This window comes from Amphibalanus amphitrite, unplaced genomic scaffold, assembly GCF_019059575.1.
Source record: "Amphibalanus amphitrite isolate SeventyFive unplaced genomic scaffold, NRLGWU_Aamphi_draft 000798F_arrow, whole genome shotgun sequence".
Lineage (NCBI taxonomy): Eukaryota > Metazoa > Arthropoda > Thecostraca > Balanomorpha > Balanidae > Amphibalanus > Amphibalanus amphitrite.
In genome coordinates this window covers 230,123-253,579 of record NW_024882292.1, presented here as the reverse complement: position 1 = coordinate 253,579, position 23,457 = coordinate 230,123, and the positions used below count along the sequence as shown (strand labels likewise).

Sequence of the window (23,457 nt, the reverse complement as noted above, 5' to 3'; positions counted from 1 at the left end):
GCCGAAAACGAATTCGTACAAGTAGCTAAAATGTATGTACATACGTGTCTGGTTTAATGTTCCCTTTATTATGCCCTCCTAGCTACAATGCGTTGAAATTTTCCGGTGTTGTATCGGAAATAGCAGTTGATTTGTTTTCTTGAAATCAAGCTCACCAAGATAAAACTACTTCGGGAAATACTCGAAAGGGCGCACGTGGATGTTTTTCTCATTTCTTTGGTAATCACCTGAGAACTTTTTATTTACACAGGGCAACAAGCGTGCTATGAAGGAATACCTGACGACTCTAAACAGACAATTGGACGAGTTGGTGTTGATCGTGCGCACTGACCTGACTCCGAACGAACGGAAAAAGATCAACACCGTGCTCATCATCGACGTGCACGCCAGGTGGGCTCAATATACTGACAACCCGGAAAGGATGAACCTATTGAAGTTGTCTGTCTAAATAATGGCGTGTTATGTCCGTATGAAGACTGTATATGGTATTATTTTGGGTAGGTACGTTAAGAATTTGTCAATATTTCGATATCGGTCGATCGATGATATTTATTGACCGCTAACACTGTTGTCGAATTACCTTTCAGGGACATCATCGACGCATTCGTGAGGGACAGCATCCTTGACCAAAGCGAGTTTGAATGGGAGAGCCAGCTCCGATTTTACTGGATGTGCGAGCCAGACAGTCTGGTGGTGCAACAGTGTACCGGTAAGGGCATATTGCCGCCGATTTACCGATGAAACCATAATTTCATTGACTCTTTAGATTTTTTATTTTTATTTTGCTGCGCTGCTTTCCCTGACAGCTTTCATGAGTAAGTGGAGTTATGCCTTTGTAGTTGAATACTTGACTGATAATGCTTGCGAACTGCTAAAAATCGCCTAATTTGTCCCGCGTTCTCCGTCAGGTCGGTTCGACTACGGCTACGAGTACATGGGTCTGAACGGACGTCTGGTGATAACTCCTCTGACGGACCGGATCTACCTGACCATCACACAGGCTCTGTCCATGAACCTGGGCGGCGCGCCGGCAGGTGGGTCCCGGCAGCAACTCACTGGCGTAGAATTAATTAGCTGTGGGATGCGCAATTGAATTATCAGGGTAGGTATTTCTTAAAAATCACACGTTGTAATTTTCACTTGGTAGTCTTTCGTCCGTGATTTTACCGGTTCTCACTGGCTTCTGTGATGTAATTTATTGCTGGTATCGAACTTTTAGTGGAGTTCACTCGAGAGCTAAATTTAGGGCATTAGAGTTGAATATATATCCGTAATGGTTTGTATGGGCTCATAGGTGCTACATCATTGGATGACATTGTATGTGCTCGTGCTTCCAGGACCAGCCGGTACTGGTAAAACGGAGACGACTAAGGATCTCGCCAAGGCGCTCGGCCTGCTTTGTATGGTCACCAACTGCGGAGAGGGAATGGACTTCCGCGCCGTCGGCAAAATTTTCTCCGGTAAATTAGCTGCAGATCAATATGTTGTATTCCCACACAGAGCACAGTTATACATTGCTGGTAATATGCGTGCGTGCCTGCATGGTGGAGAGAATGCCCGCGCTCCATGCTATTCCAACTATCGGTGTTTGCTCGCTTCTCAGGCCTGTGCCAGAGCGGTGCGTGGGGCTGCTTTGACGAGTTCAACCGTATCGAGATCTCTGTGATCTCCGTCATCTCCACGCAGCTGCAGACCATCCGGAACGCCCTCGTCAAAAAGCTGGCCACCTTCCACGTGAGTAACATATTTTTAGGCGATTCAACAAAGTCGGCTGGAGGATATGCCTTTATTATTATTTTTTATACTTAATATCACATGCGGCCTATCATGTGAATCTTTTTGAAATACTACGTCAATTAAAGAAACTTTCTTACAGCTCTATTGATAAATTATTAATAAATTGAATGTCGAACAATATCCGGGAAACTGGCAAGAGGAGATGCCTCAATGCGATGCTACTTTTTAGTACCACAGCGTTCTGCATGCTTTCACGCTAAATGACTCGGTTACCCTTGCGCCCCTGTTGCAGTTCGAGGGTCAGGAGATCAAGATGGACCCGAAGGTGGGCATGTTCATCACGATGAACCCCGGGTACGCGGGCCGCACCGAGCTGCCCGAGTCGGTGAAGGCGCTCTTCCGGCCGGTGGTGTGCATCGTGCCCGACCTGCAGATGATCTGCCTCATCATGCTCTTCTCCGAGGGGTTCCTCCAGGCCAAGGTCAGTTGTTTGATTACCGGCCACATGTTAAAGAAATACACATCAACTCTAGTGAATATAAACGCCTTTTATAAGCAGCTGCTTTGCTAATCTTGTCATTTTCAGGTGGCCGGGTTTATAATAGCCAACGTCGCCAGCGTGTTCGTGGATTTTACATAGACTGTTTACTTCGACAGACCTTGGCGAAGAAGATGACCGTTCTGTACAAGCTATCGAAGGAGCAGCTTTCGAAGCAGCATCACTACGATTTCGGCTTGCGTAACATCAAAGCTGTGCTCGTCCGCGCTGGAGAACTGAAAAGGATCACCCAGGACATGCCAGAGGACATGATTCTGATGAAGTCGCTCAAGTGAGACCAATAAACTTTGTTTTGTACACGAGGCTGCGAAATAATTTCCGCGTGTGGTAATTGATTACACCGTCGCTATAAAAAGAAGTAAGGTAGCCATTCCAATTAGTATCTGACTTCTGTGGCTTATATAGTGTGGCTCATATAGTGTGCCTCCACTTTCAGGGACATGAACTTTGCCCGGTTCACGTACGAGGACGCGCCGCTGTTCCTGGGACTGCTGAACGACCTGTTCCCGGGCGTCGAGTGTCCGCAGGAGACGGACGAGAAGCTCAGCACAGCCGTCGACAAGGCTATCGAAAACAAAAACTACACCAATCTGCCCAAGCAGGTCCATGCAGATCAGCACGCAATGAGTTATTGTCCATCGCCCATCACTTGAATGATCATTGTCGCCGTCTTATTTCTATATCGGCGTATTAATAACATGTTGTTTAACCCTATTAGTGGCAGGCTCCTGGCTACCCCTATTAGTGGCAGGGGGGGGGGCTGTTTACGACCCCCCCTTGATATCTCGAGATCTAACGGGCCGATTTTCAAAATTCAAACGGCATTCGATTTCGCTCAACGTGATCTACATTTCTAAAAAATAAAAATTAAAAATGTCAATAGGGGGGGGGGGTAGAGGGGGGTAAAAACGGGCAAATTGCAGATACATTTTAGACTGTTTATCACGGCCAAGTTTCTGAACCAATCTTAACGCAACTTTTGCCGATCGATAGAGAATGAACCAGGAATTCACATGGATCCTAAAAATATGCATTTTCAAAAATCATAGGCGGATACAGATCATTGAGATTGGGGGTACGCAAAAAGTATAGTAAATAAGGTTTTTGTTGGTACTGTTTCTAAAAAGGGTGGTAATGGTCTTGTTATGTTACAATTTTCTTATGAGAGAACGACTACAATTGTATTGGTCATGCATAGGCGGTGTCAGGGCACCTATGTTGGGAGGTAAAACATAACCCCCCTTTTTGGACGCCTGGATCCGCCTATTATAGCAAAAACGTGTCAAAAGAGGATGCACAATAACTGTATATGTTATCACATGATACCTTTCATTCACTGTTCGTAAAACTGGTGCAGCATCGTGATCTTCGCCCAAATGACTCGCTTCACGAATAGGACCCCCCAATTCCCAGTGCTCTGGAGCTGCCCCTGGTAAAGTTATGAACTTGAAATTTTCAGGGAATGTGCCCAATTTAGTTTTAGGAAAAGTCAGAAAATTTCAGCATCGTAGCTTCAGCGGTTTCGGAGATATTCCCGAAAAACCTGAGGGGTGGATGAAAACAACCCCCCCTGCCACTAATAGGGTTAAAATAGCTGATCGGCTTATTCTAATTTTTGCCCCCGTGCTTCCAACTAACTGGTATTCTCTATCATTTACACAGACGGAGAAGGTCATCCAGATGTACGAGATCATGAAGACGAGACACACGACCATGGTCATCGGCCCGACGGGCGGCGGCAAGTCGGTCATCATCAAAACGCTCAGAGACGCGCAGACCCTCATGGGCTTCCCAACAAAGATATTCACTATCAATGCCAAGGTAGGGGATTCTGCTTTTGGGAGCACGGTTATGTTTCGCAGTTATAAGTAATATAGTTAGCTTATTTTGCTGATCATTTTGTGAGGCGGTACAAATCCCGTCTTAAGATGAGTCACTCCAAACAAGAAACTATCTAATATCGCCAATGCCTTGCGGCAAGCTCGCCTGATTCTACAGCTGTTTGCGAGGTCAATTTATTGATTATGACCCTAGCTGTTTTTTGCGGCGTTGTGCTCGCGGCCTTGTTTCGAATAACCGGCCGTGTCCCTGTCCGTCGCCAGGCGTGCTCCGTGTTGGAGTTGTACGGTGTGCTGGATCCGGTCACTCGCGACTGGACCGACGGGCTGCTCTCCAACATATTCAGGGAAATCAACAAACCCACCGAAAAGTCAGAGCTGCGGTAAGTACAGCTGCTGTCCCCGTTGAAGGATACATTCCACACATCTGCAGTTTTAACGGGGTATATAGATATATTCAGCCTTTTCTACGTGAGTGTGTTTGAAACATATGTGAAGGTGTGACCGGGAGAGAAACAGTTTTCACTGCTCCTATTTCTCAGCATTGTGCATGCTGTCTCGCTAAACGAATAGGAATAAGGAGACGGGCTGCCTGGACGATAATCCGGCCTGTCATCAGACAAATTTATCAAAGATTACCTTCGTCTCTCAAGCAAAAAAAAAAAAAAATACTATTGTTAGTTCCTGGAAAGAGAACTAGACAGCTTCTTTAGGATAACCCGACTTGTTACTCAGGTACGTTTTGTTTGACGGTGACGTGGATGCACTGTGGGTCGAGAACATGAACTCCGTCATGGACGACAACAAGCTCCTGACGCTGGCCAACGGAGAGCGTATGCGCCTGCAGAAACACTGCGCTCTGCTGTTCGAGGTACGCTCACAGCCGAGTGCGAGCTGCAATTCTCAACGATCTTGCGTTGCTAGCTAACTCGCTTGCTTCGCCCAACCAAAGCCAGCAGATAACGACTAGCCGTAATCATTATGCTATCTTGATTTATATGTTCGATTCCTATTCTTTATACTTTTTGATTATATGCCGTTTTCACAGCTTTCGGTGGTAGCTGGTGTTTTCAAGCGTTGTTCTGTGACACATGATTCGTGGTTATCGGAAAGCTAAAACATTGTATGTTCTGCGTGTATCTGCGTTTTCAGGTGGGCGACCTGCAGTACGCGTCTCCGGCCACCGTCTCCCGGTGCGGCATGGTGTACGTCGACCCCAAGGACCTCGGCTACAGACCCTTCTGGGACCGCTGGATGGCCAGTGAGTACTGCGAACACCTCCGCTCAAAGCAAATGCTAAACACACGATGAACATTCAATACACTATGTAGTTGTTTAGAATTCAGAAGCCGTATTGGAAAGTTGTTTAGGTTCAGACATCATGTGGTGTTTTTTTCAGGTCGTCCGGCTAGTGAGGTTCAGGAGATGAACGCTCTCTTTGACAAGTATGTGCCGCCCGGCCTGGATCTCATCCTGGAAGCACTCGTGGACGGACGTCAGGAGGCCAAGATGAAAACAATCGTGCCCCTCACTAACCTCAATATGGTGAGTATGAGATTTGCTTCTCTGAGTATCGCGTAGACGTGGATTGAATTTTGCTTTACTTATTTTGGACGTCGGTAGTTATCCTGATATATGCGATATTTTGTTCACGTGCTTAACCCGGCCGGGCCCGGGGGGTAATCCCAACCACCGCAGCCCGGCCGTGGGAGGGGGCGTTTTTCGCCCCCCCCCCCCCCCGTCTAACTCCGTAAATGAGGGACCTACGCAAACAAAAGCGATACCAAACGAAAGGTCCATACGAGACGATTCTAAAGCACCCAAAATTTTTAACCTCGGGACAATTTTTAAGTTCAGCTGTCAAGGTCAAGGACAATTGACAAAAACCGGCACATGTGTAGTGATCTCAAAGTAAGCGTTCTAGAGGACGGCAGGATGCATAAAACCGGCAAAATTGGGTGTCAAACGAAAGAAGAGAATCTGAGGATTCCGAAAATGTGCTCAACATCAAAGGTCAAGGTGCAGGTCATGCTCAAAACTGACCTCAAACTTTGCACTTTTTCGTACATCTTGTTTGCTAACTTCCAAGATGTTTTGAAATGTTTTGAGGCTTATCAGGTCCCTATTTGTGGTTCATCTTACGATACAAGGCTGCTCAAAGGTCAAGGTCACAGAAGAGTGTCCTTGCTAGAGGCTATTTCACTGATTCAAGTTAGTAATTAATAAATAAGATAATTTTGCCATCCGGAGGCTCTAAATGAAGGCTGAGAGGAAAATAGATGCCAGATTCGTGATCAGCGGGTACGAATCCATCACAAACGACCTTTCAAGTGTCAAGGTCAACCAAATGTCATTCGAGGTCACATGAGGTCAACATAAAACTTGACCTTTTCCAAACAATATATATATATATATATATATATATATATATATATATATATATATATATATATATATATATATATATATATATATATATCATTCGACGCGGCTTGACAAGGCGAATGCGATGGTACCACTGCCGTAGCTCTAGGACCATTTTTGTGGAATTAATTTGCGAAAAACTAAAACCACAGCTCGGGGTCGTTGACCTGACCTCTGACCTCAGGTCACCAAAACTATTTTTTATATTTTTCTCTAGATCAAACGCTACACAACCGTGCTCGTAAATTGTCTTTATCTCTAAAACTCTATTTTTAGCCACTATTTGAAGTTCGCGTCTGTGACGCCGAAGTTTGCCGTGCAGGGGTCTAGAAAAATCGACCCTGTGACGTCATCAATGGGGCTAGGTCCAAAAATATTATTTCAGAAGATGTCAAATTGATGGAAGAAAAGGTACTGAAAGTTTCGCTTTCCTATCCCTAATCGTTCGGGAGCTATCGCAAATATTCGCCAGGGGGGGTGCGCGAAAAACGCCCCCCCCGCGCCCGCGAGGGTTAACCCGCGCCCCGTAGGGCTACCGGCGGACCCTACCACCCGTAGGGGGTGGCCGTTTCCCCCCCCTAAGTTCTCGGAAATTTACCGGCCGATTTTCAAAATTCAAACGGCGTTCGATAGCCCCACCGGGGAACTACCTTGTGACCAAATTTCATTGACCTAGGTCAAACCGATGACGTCACAGGTCAGGTCAAAGGTCGGATTTTCACCGTTCACAGGCATTTCAATAAATGTGTTGCTAAATCGAGTAAATTGGTAAACTATTGAAAACCATCGATGGTACATTGTTCGTCAAACACATACTTAGCTATCTGAGGTCACTGATACCAGGTCAGGTCACAATATGAAAGTGTCGTGTGATACATGTTTTATGGTCCATTTTACATGAGAAATGCGATTGTGTGGGTCAGGCAGCCTTTGGGGCCAGCTTAGGTCACGTTTTGGTGAAGGTCAGGTCAAGGTCAGGTCAAATTAGGTCAAATTTCAAAGTTGATATTTTTGCATAACATGGGTATCGATTCGATGCAGCTCGTCACGGGGAGTCCAATGGTGGCCTTTGTTTTTCCCTACGAGGTCTAGAATTGCCAAAAATTGAGTTTGAAAATTTGACGTCATCATTTTTGAACAGTTTTTTCGCTATAACTTGGCCAAAAAACGAGGTATCGATCTGAAATTTGGGATATAGATAGAGGACGGCAGTTACTATTACATATATTCCGGTTTTTTTCGAAACTCAAAAAAGAAAACTTTTTGGATTTTTTGGCTAATATATAAAAAAATGCTTTTTTGATTTTTGGGGGTCAAAACTCAACAATTTCAAAAATCTGAGTTAGCAGTTTTGTAGTCCTGTCAATTCTACACCTTTTATGTCTTGATCATTTTTCTGTATCTCCAAAGCAGGGCTGCGGAGTCGATGGATTTTCGGCGACTCCGACTCCGACTCCGACTCCGGCTTTCAGAAACCAGCTCCGACTCCGACTCCGACTCCGGGCAGAATTGTCGACTCCGACCGACTCCAACTCCCGACTCCGACTCCGCAGACCTAGCAGGGCTGCGGAGTCGACAGATTTTCGGTGACTCCGACTCCGACTCCGGCTCGGGTTTCTAAAATCGACTCCGACTCCGTCTCCGACTCCGGTCACAACTGTCGACTCTGACCGACTCCGACTCCGACTCAGACTCAGACTCCGCAGCCCTGTGTAGGTCTGACAGCTCTTCTCGCGAAGGTCTTTTTTGGTCGAAAATGGCAGAACATGACGTCATTCTGACGTCATTTGTGGCCAACCTACCATAGCCTCTGGAAGAATTTTTGTTCACAATGTGTAAAATTGATGCCCGGAGGGGTCCTGAAAGTTTGGTGGCGATATCTCTAGCCGTTTAGGAGATATCGACGGAAAAGGACAGAGGGGCCGTTTGGCCCCCCCCCCCCCCCTACGGGGCGCGGGTTAATAAGAGTCCCTGTTAATGAAACACTTAGGATACAATTTTTCCGACCTAATAAATTCGATGACTCAATGAGTTTTTTTTTTAATTAATAGCGTTTCATTTCCCTCGCTTCACTGTTTTTTTTTTCGATATAGCGTCAGCCGGTGCTAGTATGTGACTCCGCCCGCGCCCATCCCCTTGTGTTGCACAGGTGCACCAGCTGGCCAGCATGTTTGACGGTCTGGTCGGGCCGGGGAACGCTTGCCCGGAGGACCAGCTGGAGCCGGTGTTCATCCAGTCGCTGTACTGGTCCCTGGGCGCCGGCCTCGAGGACGCCGACCGCACCCGCTTCAACGACCTGATGCGGGACTGCGGCGGCCTGCCTGGCCTGGCCGACGACGGCCAGCGGCGCGCCAAAGGAGGTGGGTGACATGTCCACAGGTTAAACCTTGTCTTGGCTCAAAGTTCAAAATTATCGAGCAATCTTTTTTGATATCACCAATTTTAGGTGTAATTAGCATTAAAAATTCTGCGCCTAGCCAGATGCTGATTCTCCGACTGCCGGTGCCGTTCCCAGACGAGTGGCCCACCACGGAGCCGACCATGTTCGACTACTTCTGGGACACGTCGGCGGCCGTGTGGGTGCCCTGGAGGGACAAGGTGCCAGAGTACGTGCACGACCCCACGGTCAAGTTCAACGACATCCTGGTGCCCACCGTGGACACGGTTCGCACCACCTGGCTGCTCAGCCTCATGACGGAAAAGGTACGATATGTAAACGGCGTCAGCGAATAATTGCGGTGGAGAACATAACAAGACTATCGTAATGGCTAAAGTATGACCGAGTATATTGTTGTTGGACTTATAATTGTTGCTTGCATATAATACATGAATTTGCTGCAGCTGTTTTTATTGCATGCGCGATCATGATTTCTTATTGACGCTCACGAATTTGTTTAGGTGAAGAAGCCGGTCGTGCTGGTGGGAGAATCAGGCACCAGCAAGACAGCCACTACCAGCACTTACCTGCGGTCTCTGGACTCGTCAGTCAACGTGAGTCGGGTGTTGAGAACCCATCGATACTTTTTTTCTTTATTTGTGAGATTAGATACATTTTTTCGCACATAATCGTCGCCACTTCAAGCACATCGAGCTCAGACGATCATAATTGATAACTCTCCGTTTCAGGTGTTGCTGTGCATGAACTTCTCGTCCCGTACTACCTCAATGGACGTCCAGCGGAACCTGGAGAGTAACGTGGAGAAGAGGACCAAGGACTCGTTTGGGCCGCCGTCCGGGAAGCGACTTGTCGTCTTCATTGATGATATGAACATGCCCAGGGTACGTTAAATCGTCTGCGGTCTGTAAGCATTTAAGCGATTTTTTCTCTCAAAACATTATATCCTTGGTCGATAATTAATCATAGAGACATTAAATTGTGAATTGCACTTTTATTCATGACCGGTACGAGTCAACGCGTTTGTCTGTATGGTGCGCCGCAGGTGGATGAGTACGGCACGCAGCAGGCCATCGCCCTCCTGAAGCTGCTCCTGGAGAAGGGAGGCCTGTATGACCGTGGCAAGGACCTCAACTGGAAGTTCCTCAAGGACATCGGTAAGTTGCTGCAGCGTCTGCGCCACCAGGGAAGGACATGCTAGTCACGAGGATCAATATCGTACTTTGTTCTGGACAGTAATTTGTGTTCGCTGCTGTCTTGTTAACTGTCAGAATTCTTTAAAGATTATGATACGACATTTGTACCTAAAACTCCGACCCCATCCCACATTCTAGGCTATGTCGCGGCGATGGGCAAGGCTGGCGGCGGTCGGAACGTGATGGACCCACGCTTCCTCTCCCTTTTCTCTGTGTTCACGATGGCTTCGCCGGGCGACGAATCTCTGCAGCATATCTTCCACAGGTAAGACACATCTCGGTCCTTATTTCTGTCTTGAACGAACACAGTGACCAAAGGTATTTACATGCCGAAAGGCTTGTGTATTTTAACCCGCGCATATTGACTGGGGTATTTTCCATAACGCGCGTGACGGGGGGGGGCTCTCCAGACCCCCCCCCCCCTCCTATCTCCGAAACTGCTGGGCCGATCGTCAAAATTCAAACGGCGTCTGATAGCCCTGTAAAACTGTCGAGCGAAACCTATTTTCATTGACCTCGAGGTCACCGATGACGTCACAGGTCAGGTCAAAGTAAAAATTATCGACATTTTTGCTAGTTCACAATTAAGCTTTGACCGCCGGCTGACAAGTCCGATCAGGCTCATTTTTGGTTTACGCACTCCCTGAGAGATGCCTTAGATACCCTGAGGGTACCGAACTTTTACTTCGAATTTTTAAGGCCAAGGCCAGGTCATCCTAGGTCACGAAAATTGTATCATGTATCGGTCACGTGACGCATGTTTTATGGTCCATTTTACTCGTAGATTTCGAAAATAGTGTCGTCTGTGTCACTTGAGGTCATTGTCAGCTGAATTTACCGGAGGTCAGGTCACTTTCAGGTCAGAAAAGGTCAAATATGGAAAAAATGAAATTTTCAGCAAAAAAGGTGCCTATCAGATGCAGTTTGAGCTCAGAAACACGATGGTGCCATTTATATTGCTGTACGACGTCAAAAACGTACTGAAAAATGGATTTGAAAAATATGTGATTGTAAAATTTTGACAATAATGCGAATAACTCGGCTATTTTGAAGATATTGGGTTAAAACTTGTAAATGTAGTTCATCAGTGTGTGTTCTATTGTTACCGGTCGCGTGTACTTTCCGACTTCCAGCTCGAGAGTCTCGATTAACGGCAAAAAACTGTATTGCCACTTAAACCGCGACAGCATCCCCCCGCGGGCTCCCAAGCTCGACTGCCTTCCCGCCGCGTCTCTCGCCGCGCCGCGTCGCGCGGCGTCGCCATGGCAACGGACAGAGGAGATGCAAATTCCGACACACATACCCACGGACGCACGGCGGAGGGCGGCTTGGCGACAAAGAACCAAACATTTTTACTCTGTTACATCTCCCCCCGCCAGCCAACGCCGCCTCTCAACACACACGACGAAGCATCGGAACACATACGGTATGTACAGTGTACACCACACGCACAGACGTATCCCTGAATACGCCTCACATTTCGTAGTCGCTTAGCCACTGCGGCGGCCGTCGAGTCCGCGAAGATCTGCGCAGACCATCGTCGGAAGGCTCGGTGGTGGCTGGCAGCTGGAATCGTACCTGCCGCGGCGGAGATCCTTCAGCGCGTGGCCGTGGCGTTCCCTGGGTCTCCTGTTCGCTACCCTGTCGTGGGGATCGCAGGCAAGGTCGAGGTGGTGACACTTCACACGGCGCTGTCGTTTCGTATTCAACTGTATCACTTGGCGTCGCCGCCTGCGTCGTCACTTCATGTCTCGTTATCCCGGGCTGTGTCGACTGCGGTACCAGGCCACACGGCACGTGAAGGTTGACGGAGGCGGTCCGTTCTGCCTCGTCTGGTGGCTCCGGTTCATCGTTCGCCCAGTGAAAGAGCCGACGTACGCGCGGAGATGCTCGTTGGATGTACGCTGGCGGGTTCTTCCATGGTCTCAGCTGCGCGTGGTGGGCTCGCTGTGAGTGCCCTCTCTGGTCGCTGACCTCGTAGGTCACGCCGTTGTCATTCACTCGTGTCACTGTCAGCGGGCCAGCGTAGCGAGGTCCGAGCTTGCTGGCCAGCAGGTTGCCAGGGCGTTCGATCGCCTTCTTGACCTGTTCGCCGACACGGAAAGGCGCGAAGCTCGGATGTCCCGGACTCCATGTACGCTGCGTCGTCAAAGGGACTCGCGGAACATCGCTGATCTCGTGCGCGCGCCCCAGTAGGTACTGAGCTGGCGACACGCCCAGTTCGGAGTGCAAGGTCGAGTTGTACGCTGACACGGCTCGGGGAAGGCGTAGGTCCCAGTCGCCAGGTGCACCGTCCAACATTCGCAGGGACTGACCAAGCGTCCGGTTCAAGCGTTCCACCGCGCCGTGACCTTGTGCGCGCAGTGGCGTGGACAGAACGTGGACGATGCCCCATCGCTCCAGCACGGCCTCGAACTCGGCCCCGCAGAACTCTCCGCCGTTATCCGTCAGACAACGGGCCGCTGGACGAAGGAGTGCCGGCAGCACCCACTGTTCGAATGCCGTAGCAACCGCTGGCGACGACTTGGACCGAATCGGCACCGCGATACCAAACTTAGAGGCATGGTCGACCACCACAAGACACCCGATGTGGCCGCGACCGCTGCGGGGAAGCATCACCAAGTCTGCCTCGATCAGTTCGAACGGTGCGCTGGTGGTGATCCGTATGGTCGGAGGAGTCTTCACGTGGGAAGACGGCTTGAAGAGCTGGCATTTCTTGCATGCGCCAACCACGTCCGCCACGATGTTGGCCGCCCCGGGACAGAATACCTGCTGGGTCACCATGTCGAGCAGCTTGTCGCGGCCGGCGTGAGCTGACTCCATGTGCATGGTCCCAACCAGTTCCACAAGCCAGTCTCGGGACACCACCGGCATGTGTCTGTGCTCATCAAACTGATACACCACCAGTCCTTCGACCATGGCAACTCGATCCCAGTGCTTGCGGAAGTGACGAAGAGATCGTGGCAGCATTGCCCTGCTCGTCTTCCGCCGCACATGATGAGCGAGAGAGCGGATCGCCCGGTTGTGCTGCTGGTGTTCGCGTACAGCTGGGAGTTCTGGCACGCGCTGCACCTGAGTCAGTCCGACCAAGGCGTCACCATCTGGCACATGCTGCTGCTCCAACAGGGGACTCACGCGACTCCCACAGGTCACCTCTCGCCGTTCCACGTCGATGATCGCGCCAGCTTCGTGCAGGAAGTTCACACCCAGCAGCAGGCAGTGACCGAACGAGCTGCTTCGTTCGACCACCAACGGCACGCGAACTGTCTTCATCTCAGGCGAAAGTGCGACTTCAGCTTCAACGTACTCGGTTCCGAACGTCAATCCAGCGAGTCCCTGCAGCGCAACATTGTTCCGTCGAACGTCGGAATCTCTGAAGCCGAGGCGCCCCAGCGAGTCAGCACTGCACAAGCTGACGGCCGCGCCGCTATCCAGCAGCGCGCAGGCCGCCTGTCCATTGCAGATCGCTGCTGCCGAGCAGCGCGAACTGAACAGATGGCCACATGCAGGACCCCTTGTCTCCTCTGCCTCGTTCTGCAGATTCTTCACTTGGGCTTCCGGACTGTGTCGTCGAGACAGTCCCTGATCCGAGCCGTCACGAGCTCGCTCCTCGTTCACGATGTACGCCGAGAGCACGGGGTTCTGCTCATCTAGCGCGCCGGTCTCAGCGAGGAGGTTAAAGTGGATGCCCGCCAGACAGTGCAGGTGAATGTTGCCCCGTTTCGAGTGGCGCGCACTGCAGAAGGTCATGGGATGATCAGGTCCGAAGTGCACCAGAACTCTCACGTCGAACAGGCAGGCGAAAACCGCAAGCAGCTCCACAGCCAGCGGCTGTCCGGGCAGGCGCATCAAACGCAAGGCCTGACGCACAGACCGGTCGAGTTTCAGCCCATATTTTCCCGGTGAGCGAAGGGCCTCGTCGATCAGCTTCGCACGGAGCTCGCGATTGACAGCCGGCTGAAGCGCGTTGGTGCTCATCCACTCGCAGAGGCACTCTACCAGGCTGTCCCCTCCCCCCTCCGGCCGACGCGAGAGGATGAGACCGGGAGGGAGACCCGTGTCGGCGGGAATCTCGGGCGCAGGCGGCGCGCCGTCTGGGGCTCCCACGCGGGACAGCATGTCAGCGGCAGCGTTCAGACGGCCGGGGACGTGTCGGATCTCCATGTCATAGGCCGCCAGCTCTTCCACGGTCCTCGCGACCCGGTGGTTAATCAACCGCAGTGAGTGCAGGTGAACGAGGGCCTGATGATCGGTGTACGCGATGAAATGAACCCCAGCCAGGAACGAATGAAAAGTTTTCACGCCCCATCGCAGCGCCGCGAGTTCTCGACCAGTCGCTGAATAGCCACGCTGGGCGTTCGTGAAGGACATCGAGGCGAACGCGATGGCGCGATCCCGCCCGTCCTGACGCTGAGTGAGGCACGCGCCAGCCCCATAGGCCGAAGCGTCGACCCAGAGACAGAGAGGGTTGGCGGTGTCGGTGTAGTCTGGAAAGGCAAGCATGACGTCGCGGGCGATCTCATTCTTCAGTTGTTCGAACGAGTCAGTCATTTCGGGTGTCCAGGTAAGCGCAGTGGAACCAGACTGGCCGGTGAGCTCAGACAGAGGGCGAGCGACCTCCGAGCAGCGGGGAACGAACTTCCGCTGGAAGTTCACGAGGCCGAGGAACCGGCGCAGCTCCTGAACAGTCTGCGGCCGCGGGAAGCTCTGGACTTTCTCGATGTACTCAGGGGCCTTGCGCAGTCCAGCTGCCGAGAGCTGATGTCCGAGAAACTTTACTTCAGGCTGAAACCAGTGACACTTCGCTGTGTTCAGCGTGATCCCGTGCGCCTCCAGCGCCGACAGGACAGCATCCACGAGCTGCAGATGGCCGGAGAACGACGATTCCATCAGGAGCAGGTCATCCAGATACACCACAAGCTGCTGACGTGAGAATCCCGCGAAAATGGCCTGCATTTCGCGCTGGAAGACAGCAGGAGCGTTTTTCAGTCCGAAACTGAGACAGCGGAACCGGTAGTGGGACCGCTGCGTGCTGAACGCGGTGAAATCCCGCGACTCTTCCGCGATGGGAAGCTGGTAGTAGGCTCGTTGAATGTCCAGCGCGCTGAACCAGCGCATATCATGCGCGCTGTAGACGGAATCTGCTACATCTGTCATCGGGAAACGCTCTGTGACGGTGCGGCGGTTCAGGCGGCGGTAGTCGATGCATAGCCGAAGCGAACCATCGCGCTTCCGGATCGGAACGATTGGTGCATTCCATGCTGAGTTGCAGCGTTCGATGATCCCCAGACGTTCAAGCTCCAGACATTGACGCTCGACATCTTCGGCGATCGGTGGAGACATCCGTCGGGGTCGCACGTAGATCGGGGTGTCGTCCATTAGTTCGATTCGGTGCGCGGTCAGAGCAGTCCGCGGGGTGTCAGCGTCATCACCCCCGAACACTCTCGAGTGCCGGTCGAAGATTTCCTGCACGGCGTCGCGCTGTTCCCGTGTGAGGCCAGGTATCTCGTCAGCGGACGGCGGGCGACTGACCTGTTCGTCAGCGGCGTCCGACGAAGCGGCAAGGACTTCCACGGGGGGATCGCAGTCAAACATGCTGTCCGCTGCAGTGTACAGCTGGCCGATCAGTGCACCTTTCCGGACAGTGGTTGGTACAAAGCCTCGGTTGCAAACCAGCACACAGGGCTCGGACAGATCCACAATTCCATCAACAGGTTGCAAGCAGGGCGCACTGGCGACGTCCCCAGTGAACACATACGAGCGGGAGGGCGCATCACAAACGTCGCAGGTAGGCTGGGAACTGATCAGGCAGGGGAGGGTCACAGAGTCACCAGGCGCAACTGTGACGTCTCGAGTCGCGCGACAGGGCACTGCGCGGGCGAAATACGCACAGGCGGAGTTGCGATCCCCATCAGGCAGGTACAGCGTCCACTGCGAACCATCCACATGTCGGCCAGTGACCGCTCGGCGAGAGACATCGATACACAGTCTGTGTCGTTCCAGCGCGTCACAGCCAATAATCAGATCAGTTACGGCGCGGTCCGAGTCGAGCACCAGACAGTCTGTGAGCTGAAGCAGCACCCCGTGCAGAACAACGGAGACCTCTGCACGTCCCACCGGATGTAGCGTGCGGCCGCCGATCGCGTGAACAACCTCCGAACACGGTCGAATCACAGCATCATCAACCAAGTGACGCGCGATCATGGAGCGGTCAGACCCAGTGTCTATCACGCCCGTCACATTCTCAGAGCACCCAGCCACAGTAAACTTCGCGTGCAGGGCTGGCTGCGGTCGGGCAGACGAGGCGAAGACAGCTTCCGCATGCAGGGGAAGCGCGGGGCTAGAATCGGTCGTAGCGGCTGGCCCCGCCGCGGCAGTACGACCATCTAGTTTTCCGTCTGACTGAGTGCTGGGGCACGCTGGCCGCGACGGAGGGCTCGAGAAGCCCCACGCTCCGCATGCATTACAGCCGGGCTTGGCGGGTCTTCTCGGGACCTGTCCAGCGGGAGTGGCGAGCTGGGGCGGCGCGCGCGACCTGGGGCTGAGGGGACAGGCCCATCGTCGTGAGAGGTGCGGCAGTCACGCGCAAAGTGGCCAGAGGCGCCGCACGTGAAACACAGGTCATTGGCACGCCGGCACTCGTCCGCGGTGTGACCGCGGCGGCGGCAGAAATCGCAGCGCAGAGGTTTCCGATGACGGTCGCGGGTTGGCGAGTGTGCCGGCTGCACGGCAGTCGGTGCGCGGTGTCCGCGGGCTGACGCACCACGTGACTTAAATGCACCGCGCGGGACGCTGACGGAACGATGAGAGCAGTCCGAGTCGCTGTCTGACTCGTCAGCGGACAAACGGAGGTCGTGGTGCGCAGGACGTGACCGTGGTGACGTTGTCCGGGGGCGGGAGCTTTTGCACGACCGGCGCGCGGCCGTTGACTGACTGCCGTGCTCCGCTGAAGCACGTGCATATAACGAGTCGTGTGTGCCATCAGCCTCCGACTCGAATCGTTCACATTCCAGGTATGACACCAACCCATCCCACCTGAGCGAGGTATCATGATTAATCAGCGCATAACGCAGCTGCCGGCGGAGAAAGTCAGCGGCACACGTGGGCAGCGTTGACAGCAGTTTACGTCGGAGATCATTGCTCACCTGTTTGTCCGCCTCAGGGTACGCATCTTCGAACAGCGCAGCCAGCCGGAACGCATACACTGCCAGAGATTCTCCCGGCCGGCGCGCGGCGTCCCGATATGCGTCCGTCGCAGTCGTCTCCTCGTAGCCGCGCTGACGAGCGGCCCACTCCAACATTCGGCGCTTGATCACTGGGTACGGGCTGCGGGATCCGTTAGCATCGAATATTTCCAGAACGCGGCCCGACAGCTTTGAACGGAGCAGCGGCAGCGCGTCTTCCATTGTACCGCGGTATTCAGACGTACAGTACCTTTCAAACCGGGCGAAGAATTCGTCCATGGGCTCTGCTGGGTCTTCACGAAACGGGAGCAGGTCGTGAGAGCGAGTCGGATGACTCTGGACCGTCTCACGACTCACTGGAGGCCCGACGGGGGCGACGGCATCGTTTGTACCGGCGCCATTGTCGCCCGCCGGAGCCGCCCTGACAGATACGGCCTGCTGTAGCGCTGTTATCTGCCTGTCTTGATTTTGCATATGCTGCCGCATTTCTTCCATGAATGCGAGCATAGCTGTCGGTTTCGCCTCCGTGATGGCGTCAGCTGGCGGCTGTGGTGAATCACTAGCCGGCGCGGGGTCAGAGGCCGACATGGCGTCGGAAAATTACAAAGTTACGTTAAAAAAAGAATACTAACGGCACGGTACTGAGTCTCGCTGGACTAGGGACGCAGCGGACGAGCCCCCAATGTTACCGGTCGCGTGTACTTTCCGACTTCCAGCTCGAGAGTCTCGATTAACGGCAAAAAACTGTATTGCCACTTAAACCGCGACAGCATCCCCCCGCGGGCTCCCAAGCTCGACTGCCTTCCCGCCGCGTCTCTCGCCGCGCCGCGTCGCGCGGCGTCGCCATGGCAACGGACAGAGGAGATGCAAATTCCGACACACATACCCACGGACGCACGGCGGAGGGCGGCTTGGCGACAAAGAACCAAACATTTTTACTCTGTTACACTATCACATATATTCCGGTTTTTGCGAAAAGTTTAAAGCTTTTTGAAAAAATCAAAAAATATATTTTTATTATTGTAAATACATATTTTTCAAAAAAATAAAATTTCGAAAATTCGAGACAGCAGTTTGATAGCTACGTGTATTTGTAGTTTATTCATGCAAAGAAAATGGATCTAGCTTTAAAACTTTGCTCTTGAGAGCGTTTGCCGTAATTCAGTATTTTGCATCAAAAACGGCCGACATGACGTCACTCTGACGTCATTTCCGGCCAAACTATGGTAGCTAGAAAGTTGAACTTCTAACACAAGGTTTCAAATTGATGCGTCTGAGAGTACCGCAAGTCACGTGTTGATCCGTCAAACGGTTTAGAAGATATTGCTGAAAACGGGAGGGGGGGCTCTGTAGAGCCCCTCCCCCCAGTCATGCGCGGGTTAATAAACATTTGACTTGTTATTGTTATCAATCATATTTCATACCTTCGTAGCTTTATACTTGTTATGTGTGCCCGTGCCTGAGTGTTTGACGTCATTGAAGATAATTATGTGACATGTGCACATTTAAAATTTTTACAAATACCAACCCTTTCTTGCCCTCAAACTCGGTGTTGAAATTCACTGTTCTGTATTGAATATTTACACTTTGACCGCTCTGACGTGTCTCCCTCCCCTCAGCATCCTGTCTGGTCACCTGCAGCCGTTTGAGCCGGCCATTACGGAGCTGGCCCTGCCGCTCACCACGGCCACCATGCAGCTCTACCAGGTATGTAGGGAGCAGATGAACCGGCCCTTTCAGAGCTGGCCCCATATCAATTAACTTTACACATACATTCATGGGGAGGGAGGCTTCGGTCAATCAACTCATAAGGCGGACTATTTTTGGCCAGAATAACATTATCCGAAGTCGTCATCGCTAAAACGGGCATTGCGATGCACAGTTTCATGGCCATAAAGCAGGGTGGTTGGAGATGTCGGGGTTTGAACCCGAGGCCTCTCACATGCGAAGCGAGCGCTCTACCACTGGGCTACACCCCCTGGCGGCCGTACCGGTCTTCGTCGCTCCGGCAGCGATACGATGGAATTTGCTTTTATTTGTGATGAAATCTAAATAGCTTTTACAATAAACCAGGCTATCAATATAGCTTGATCGATCGCTCCCATGCTGTTCTACCTTAATCAGGCGTAGGCTCATGTGCGGACCAAGTCGAGAAAACAATCACTTTAGTATTCGTCGCCTTAAAGGACATTACCACAAGGTACATTTCGATGACACACTAGACACTACCACTCATATTCCGTCAATGCTTTGGTTTTGCACCAAATATTTCGCCCCATGGAGCCTCGAAGTCGCTTGGGGCTAGCTTTCTCCCATTCTCGATGAGCTGGCCAAACACGCTGGATTTTGATGAAGAAGCCGGTGGAGCTACTTCGCCGTCTACGGCTGAGTCAGACTCTTCTGCCGGGCCAGACGTGCGTCCTGCGACGCACCCAACGTGATGGGGACCAGCTTCAGGAGGGGCTGTGGCGAGGATAGCGGCGGAGTTACCCCGGATGATCGCTATCGAGACTCTTTGCAGAAGCCAGGACACTTCTCTGGGGTCCTTAGTCGCCGCAGAAATCCGGCCGCCGATATCCCGGAGCAGCTTTGACCCTGCTTCTCCGACTACGCCGGTAGTCTCCACTGCTATTGGAGTGAAGATGTAGCGGTCTGCGAGACTGGCGTAGCGCATGCGCTTCAGGTTCTCGGCGACGGCTGCAGCTGCGCCGGGATCCACTGCACACTTCACCACGTGTGACTCAGCAAACGTGTCAACGCACATGGCGTCCCATGTGAGGTTTCGATCGGCACTGAAGGGGAACGTTGTCAGCCCGTCGGGGCGCCTCCCATCTCCTCTGTCTAGCCCCACAGGTTCTAAGATCGATGGTACGCCCGCACTCGCCAGTGCTCGCTTAATGACGTCATTTAGGGCTGACGCTTCCCTGCGGCACGTGGGAAGCGACGTCGAGAAACATATAGGAGGCAACTAACGACCAAATTATAGGTATGCGGATGCCCCCACTCCTCCACAGGCGATTGTGAGGCTGCTGCCGCCGACGCCGTCCCGCTTCCACTACCTGTTCAACCTGCGCGACCTGAGCCGCATCTTCGGCGGCTTGTGCCAGACCAGTCCGGAGCGGTTCACCAAGACCAAGCAGATGGTGCGCTGCTGGCGCAACGAGTGCCTGCGCGTGTTCGCCGACCGACTGATCGATGACCAGGTGAGAATTCCTAGCGCGAGGGGATGTAGGCCGATCTTAACTGTTGTGCTGTTATGTTAATTGCATGTGAGCCCCCTTTTGGTAGAACCAATGCAGATCCGTACCTTATACGTGTCTTTCGTTTTCGGCAGGACTTTGCGGTGGTGTCTGGCCAGCTGGTGCAGCTGATGGCCGATAACGTCGGACAGCACAGCGACGAATGGACCGATTACGTGCTCCGAGACCCCATCTTGTTCGGCGACTACCGAAACGCACTCGAGTCGGACGTGCCGAGGCTCTATGAAGACATGCAGGACTACGACGCATCCAAGGCGCTCTTCCAAGAGGTACAGTTGTGTGTTAACGAGTTGATGACCTTTTGCTGTTTTTCTGCTATTTTTGGCAGAATTGTTACGCAATTTTTAACGAACGAATCGAACAAGCTGGTACTGAATGTTGTACAATATCACGAGTGTTATTCTTATCAGCCTCCATCGATCTACAGATAATGGAGGAGTACAATGAGCGCGGCAACAACAAGCTCCAGCTGGTGCTGTTCGACGACGCGCTGCAGCACCTGACTCGGATCCAGCGAGTGCTCAGGATGGTGCAGGGCCACGCGCTGCTGGTCGGCGTTGGAGGATCGGGAAAACAGAGCCTGACCAAGCTGGCCGCCTTTACTGCAGGTGTGGGGCTGCCTTACGACTGTCCGAGCTATCAAAATTCAGCAGTTTTGTAGTTCGTTTTTACAGTAGTGCATGCGGCAATTTAAAATGCATGTAATCATACTTTTTAGTGGTTTAGGTAAGGATAGGTTATTATCAGTATTTAACTTATTCTTCTCAAACTCTCAAGGTAATTAATTTACGCCAAAATTGTTTGTAAAACCTGCGACATATTTTGCGTTTGTCACCGGACAAGATACAAGCTTATTTGCACTGTCGTGGAATATATACATAGGATGGGTCTCGGCCGTCTGATGGGTACAGTCGGCAACACTTAACCAGTCCAAGACTTATGCTTGGTCTGACGTGATGTGCCGTTATACGAAGCCCATGTATCGTATATCGTTTTTCCTTGCTAAGGCTGCCCAGGTAAGGACTTGCGCAAACCCAAATGTTCCAAAGTGAACGGTGACATTTAGAGCGGGAAATTCCGAATGAAGGTAAGTGGGTGTCAAGTGATTTAGTAACAATGTTTGAGATATTGTTTTCAAAATGTATAGCAGAATCCGTGAAGCATCCAGCTAGGAAGGTCCAGTTACGCCGGAAGGGTTTTAGTTGGTATAGATAATAGGCCATGGCATAAAATATAAAAAAACACTGTCATTTGGTTGATATGAATTGGCTCAATACAATTTATTACCTACGTTAATTTTTGCTGGAATATTATGTTGAATTGATAAAGTTTTCATCATGTGGGTTATGGGTATCAGGTGATTGTAGATATGCATGTTTAATTGTCGCACTCTCTCTACATTTGGTCACAAAATTAGAAGTCAGGGTCACGAACAACACCCAAAGCAGCCCAGAACAGAACTGTTTATTTTGCTTTCGCCCTTATCCGCAAAGATGCATTTGTTGTGCCTGCTCAACTGATAACATCATGCGTTCATGCTTTCAATGTTACCTTGAAGTTAAGATTAGGTAGGTAATTATCTGTTCCCGCTTTTTCATAGGCCATAGGCACTCAACGATTGCGATTTTTTAGGATTCGGTCGGTTTAAGGTCGTCTTAGCAATCTTTTCACTGGTTTGTTTATCACTGTTGTCTGTTTTACAGGTTGTGAAGTATTTGAGATACAGTTGAGTCGCGGTTATGACGAGAGCTCATTCCGAGACGACTTGAAAGTGTTGTACGACAAGCTGGGTCTCCAGAACAAGCCGATGGTCTTCATGTTCTGTGACAACCACGTTGCAGAGGAGGGATTCCTTGAACTTATCAATAACATGCTGACATCAGGTATGTTTGGACGAAAATAATGACTAGCTACTTAGCTAGCTACATCGTCATACTTATCTCTGGATCGCACGATTGTTTATCGAACTGTTTACCAGAAGGGAATACTTGGCTTAGTGTCTGTGGAGATTATCGGCAGCACATATTTTATTTATTTCTAATGTACATTTCTAAGCCCGCTGGATGTATTGTTCCATAATCCATTTGCGTTTCAGGAATGGTGCCAGCTCTTTTCGGTGAAGACGAGAAGGATCAGATATTGGGAGCCGTAAGAGATGAGGCAGTCAAAGCCGGATATGCCATACAAAAGTAAGAGGGTTGCATTGATATCTACTTGGGTATCGCTTCGTCATGCGACGATTTTTACACTGACTAGGCCCAGACGTAGTATATCGAGCGCCTTGCTGTCTCTGATTGGGTGACATTTAGTTGTTTAAGTGCATTTTATCTAGCATAATGTTGAATAGCTATGGACTAGGGTGACCCGCGTGCTCCGCAACGCGAAAAGGGGCATTTTTGATCGGCGGGTGTTTGGTTGTTCTTGTGTCGGTTGGGTTATCTATCCATTTCGGTCGATTGCTTTTGGACGGCTAAACGATTTGGTTTGGTAGTGTCTAATGTGTCATCGAAATGATATGGTTTGGAAATAATATCCATCGCATCGAGGTGCCCGTGTTTGATAAGCATGCTTTCTACTTCAGAACCTGTCATTATAGTTCAGTGAACCTGTAAAATGTGTTTTATAAGTTAGGTGCGTAGTTTTATGACAAATGGAAGCCGTAGATAATTTTCGCTAAAAATGGTTTTGCGGAGGTTTGAAACATTTACATTTTTTAAGAATACTGTTGCTTGTCATGCAAACGTGATAATTGGATCTTGGAGAGAATTGAATGCTCTTTCCAATGATAGTATTTTCAATTGTCAAACGTATTAGGTTAAGCAGCAAAATCCGTGTAATTATTTATTGCCACATTATGGACAAAT

General features: G+C 51.0%; 1 protein-coding gene and 1 non-coding gene across 2 annotated transcripts in view; one reads left to right on the top strand and one right to left on the bottom strand.

Moving 5' to 3' along the window:
* The window catches only part of LOC122366338 (dynein axonemal heavy chain 10-like), a 59,606-nt gene that overhangs the window by 20,585 nt on the left and 15,564 nt on the right, over positions 1-23,457 (top strand). The window contains exons 39-63 of the mRNA XM_043338507.1: positions 251-390; positions 588-709; positions 909-1,034; positions 1,338-1,460; positions 1,604-1,734; positions 2,030-2,218; positions 2,395-2,567; positions 2,733-2,898; positions 3,959-4,117; positions 4,399-4,517; positions 4,870-5,005; positions 5,287-5,395; positions 5,534-5,679; positions 8,708-8,918; positions 9,074-9,261; positions 9,457-9,549; positions 9,685-9,837; positions 9,999-10,110; positions 10,288-10,414; positions 18,953-19,040; positions 20,348-20,536; positions 20,668-20,862; positions 21,021-21,201; positions 22,297-22,476; positions 22,689-22,782. Coding sequence (XP_043194442.1) covers positions 251-390; positions 588-709; positions 909-1,034; positions 1,338-1,460; positions 1,604-1,734; positions 2,030-2,218; positions 2,395-2,567; positions 2,733-2,898; positions 3,959-4,117; positions 4,399-4,517; positions 4,870-5,005; positions 5,287-5,395; positions 5,534-5,679; positions 8,708-8,918; positions 9,074-9,261; positions 9,457-9,549; positions 9,685-9,837; positions 9,999-10,110; positions 10,288-10,414; positions 18,953-19,040; positions 20,348-20,536; positions 20,668-20,862; positions 21,021-21,201; positions 22,297-22,476; positions 22,689-22,782 — 3,650 coding nt within the window. The remainder of the gene's footprint in view (positions 1-250; positions 391-587; positions 710-908; positions 1,035-1,337; positions 1,461-1,603; positions 1,735-2,029; positions 2,219-2,394; positions 2,568-2,732; positions 2,899-3,958; positions 4,118-4,398; positions 4,518-4,869; positions 5,006-5,286; positions 5,396-5,533; positions 5,680-8,707; positions 8,919-9,073; positions 9,262-9,456; positions 9,550-9,684; positions 9,838-9,998; positions 10,111-10,287; positions 10,415-18,952; positions 19,041-20,347; positions 20,537-20,667; positions 20,863-21,020; positions 21,202-22,296; positions 22,477-22,688; positions 22,783-23,457) is intronic.
* On the bottom strand, positions 19,241-19,312 carry Trnaa-cgc. The gene has a single exon. It is a non-coding gene; the product is annotated as a tRNA-Ala (tRNA).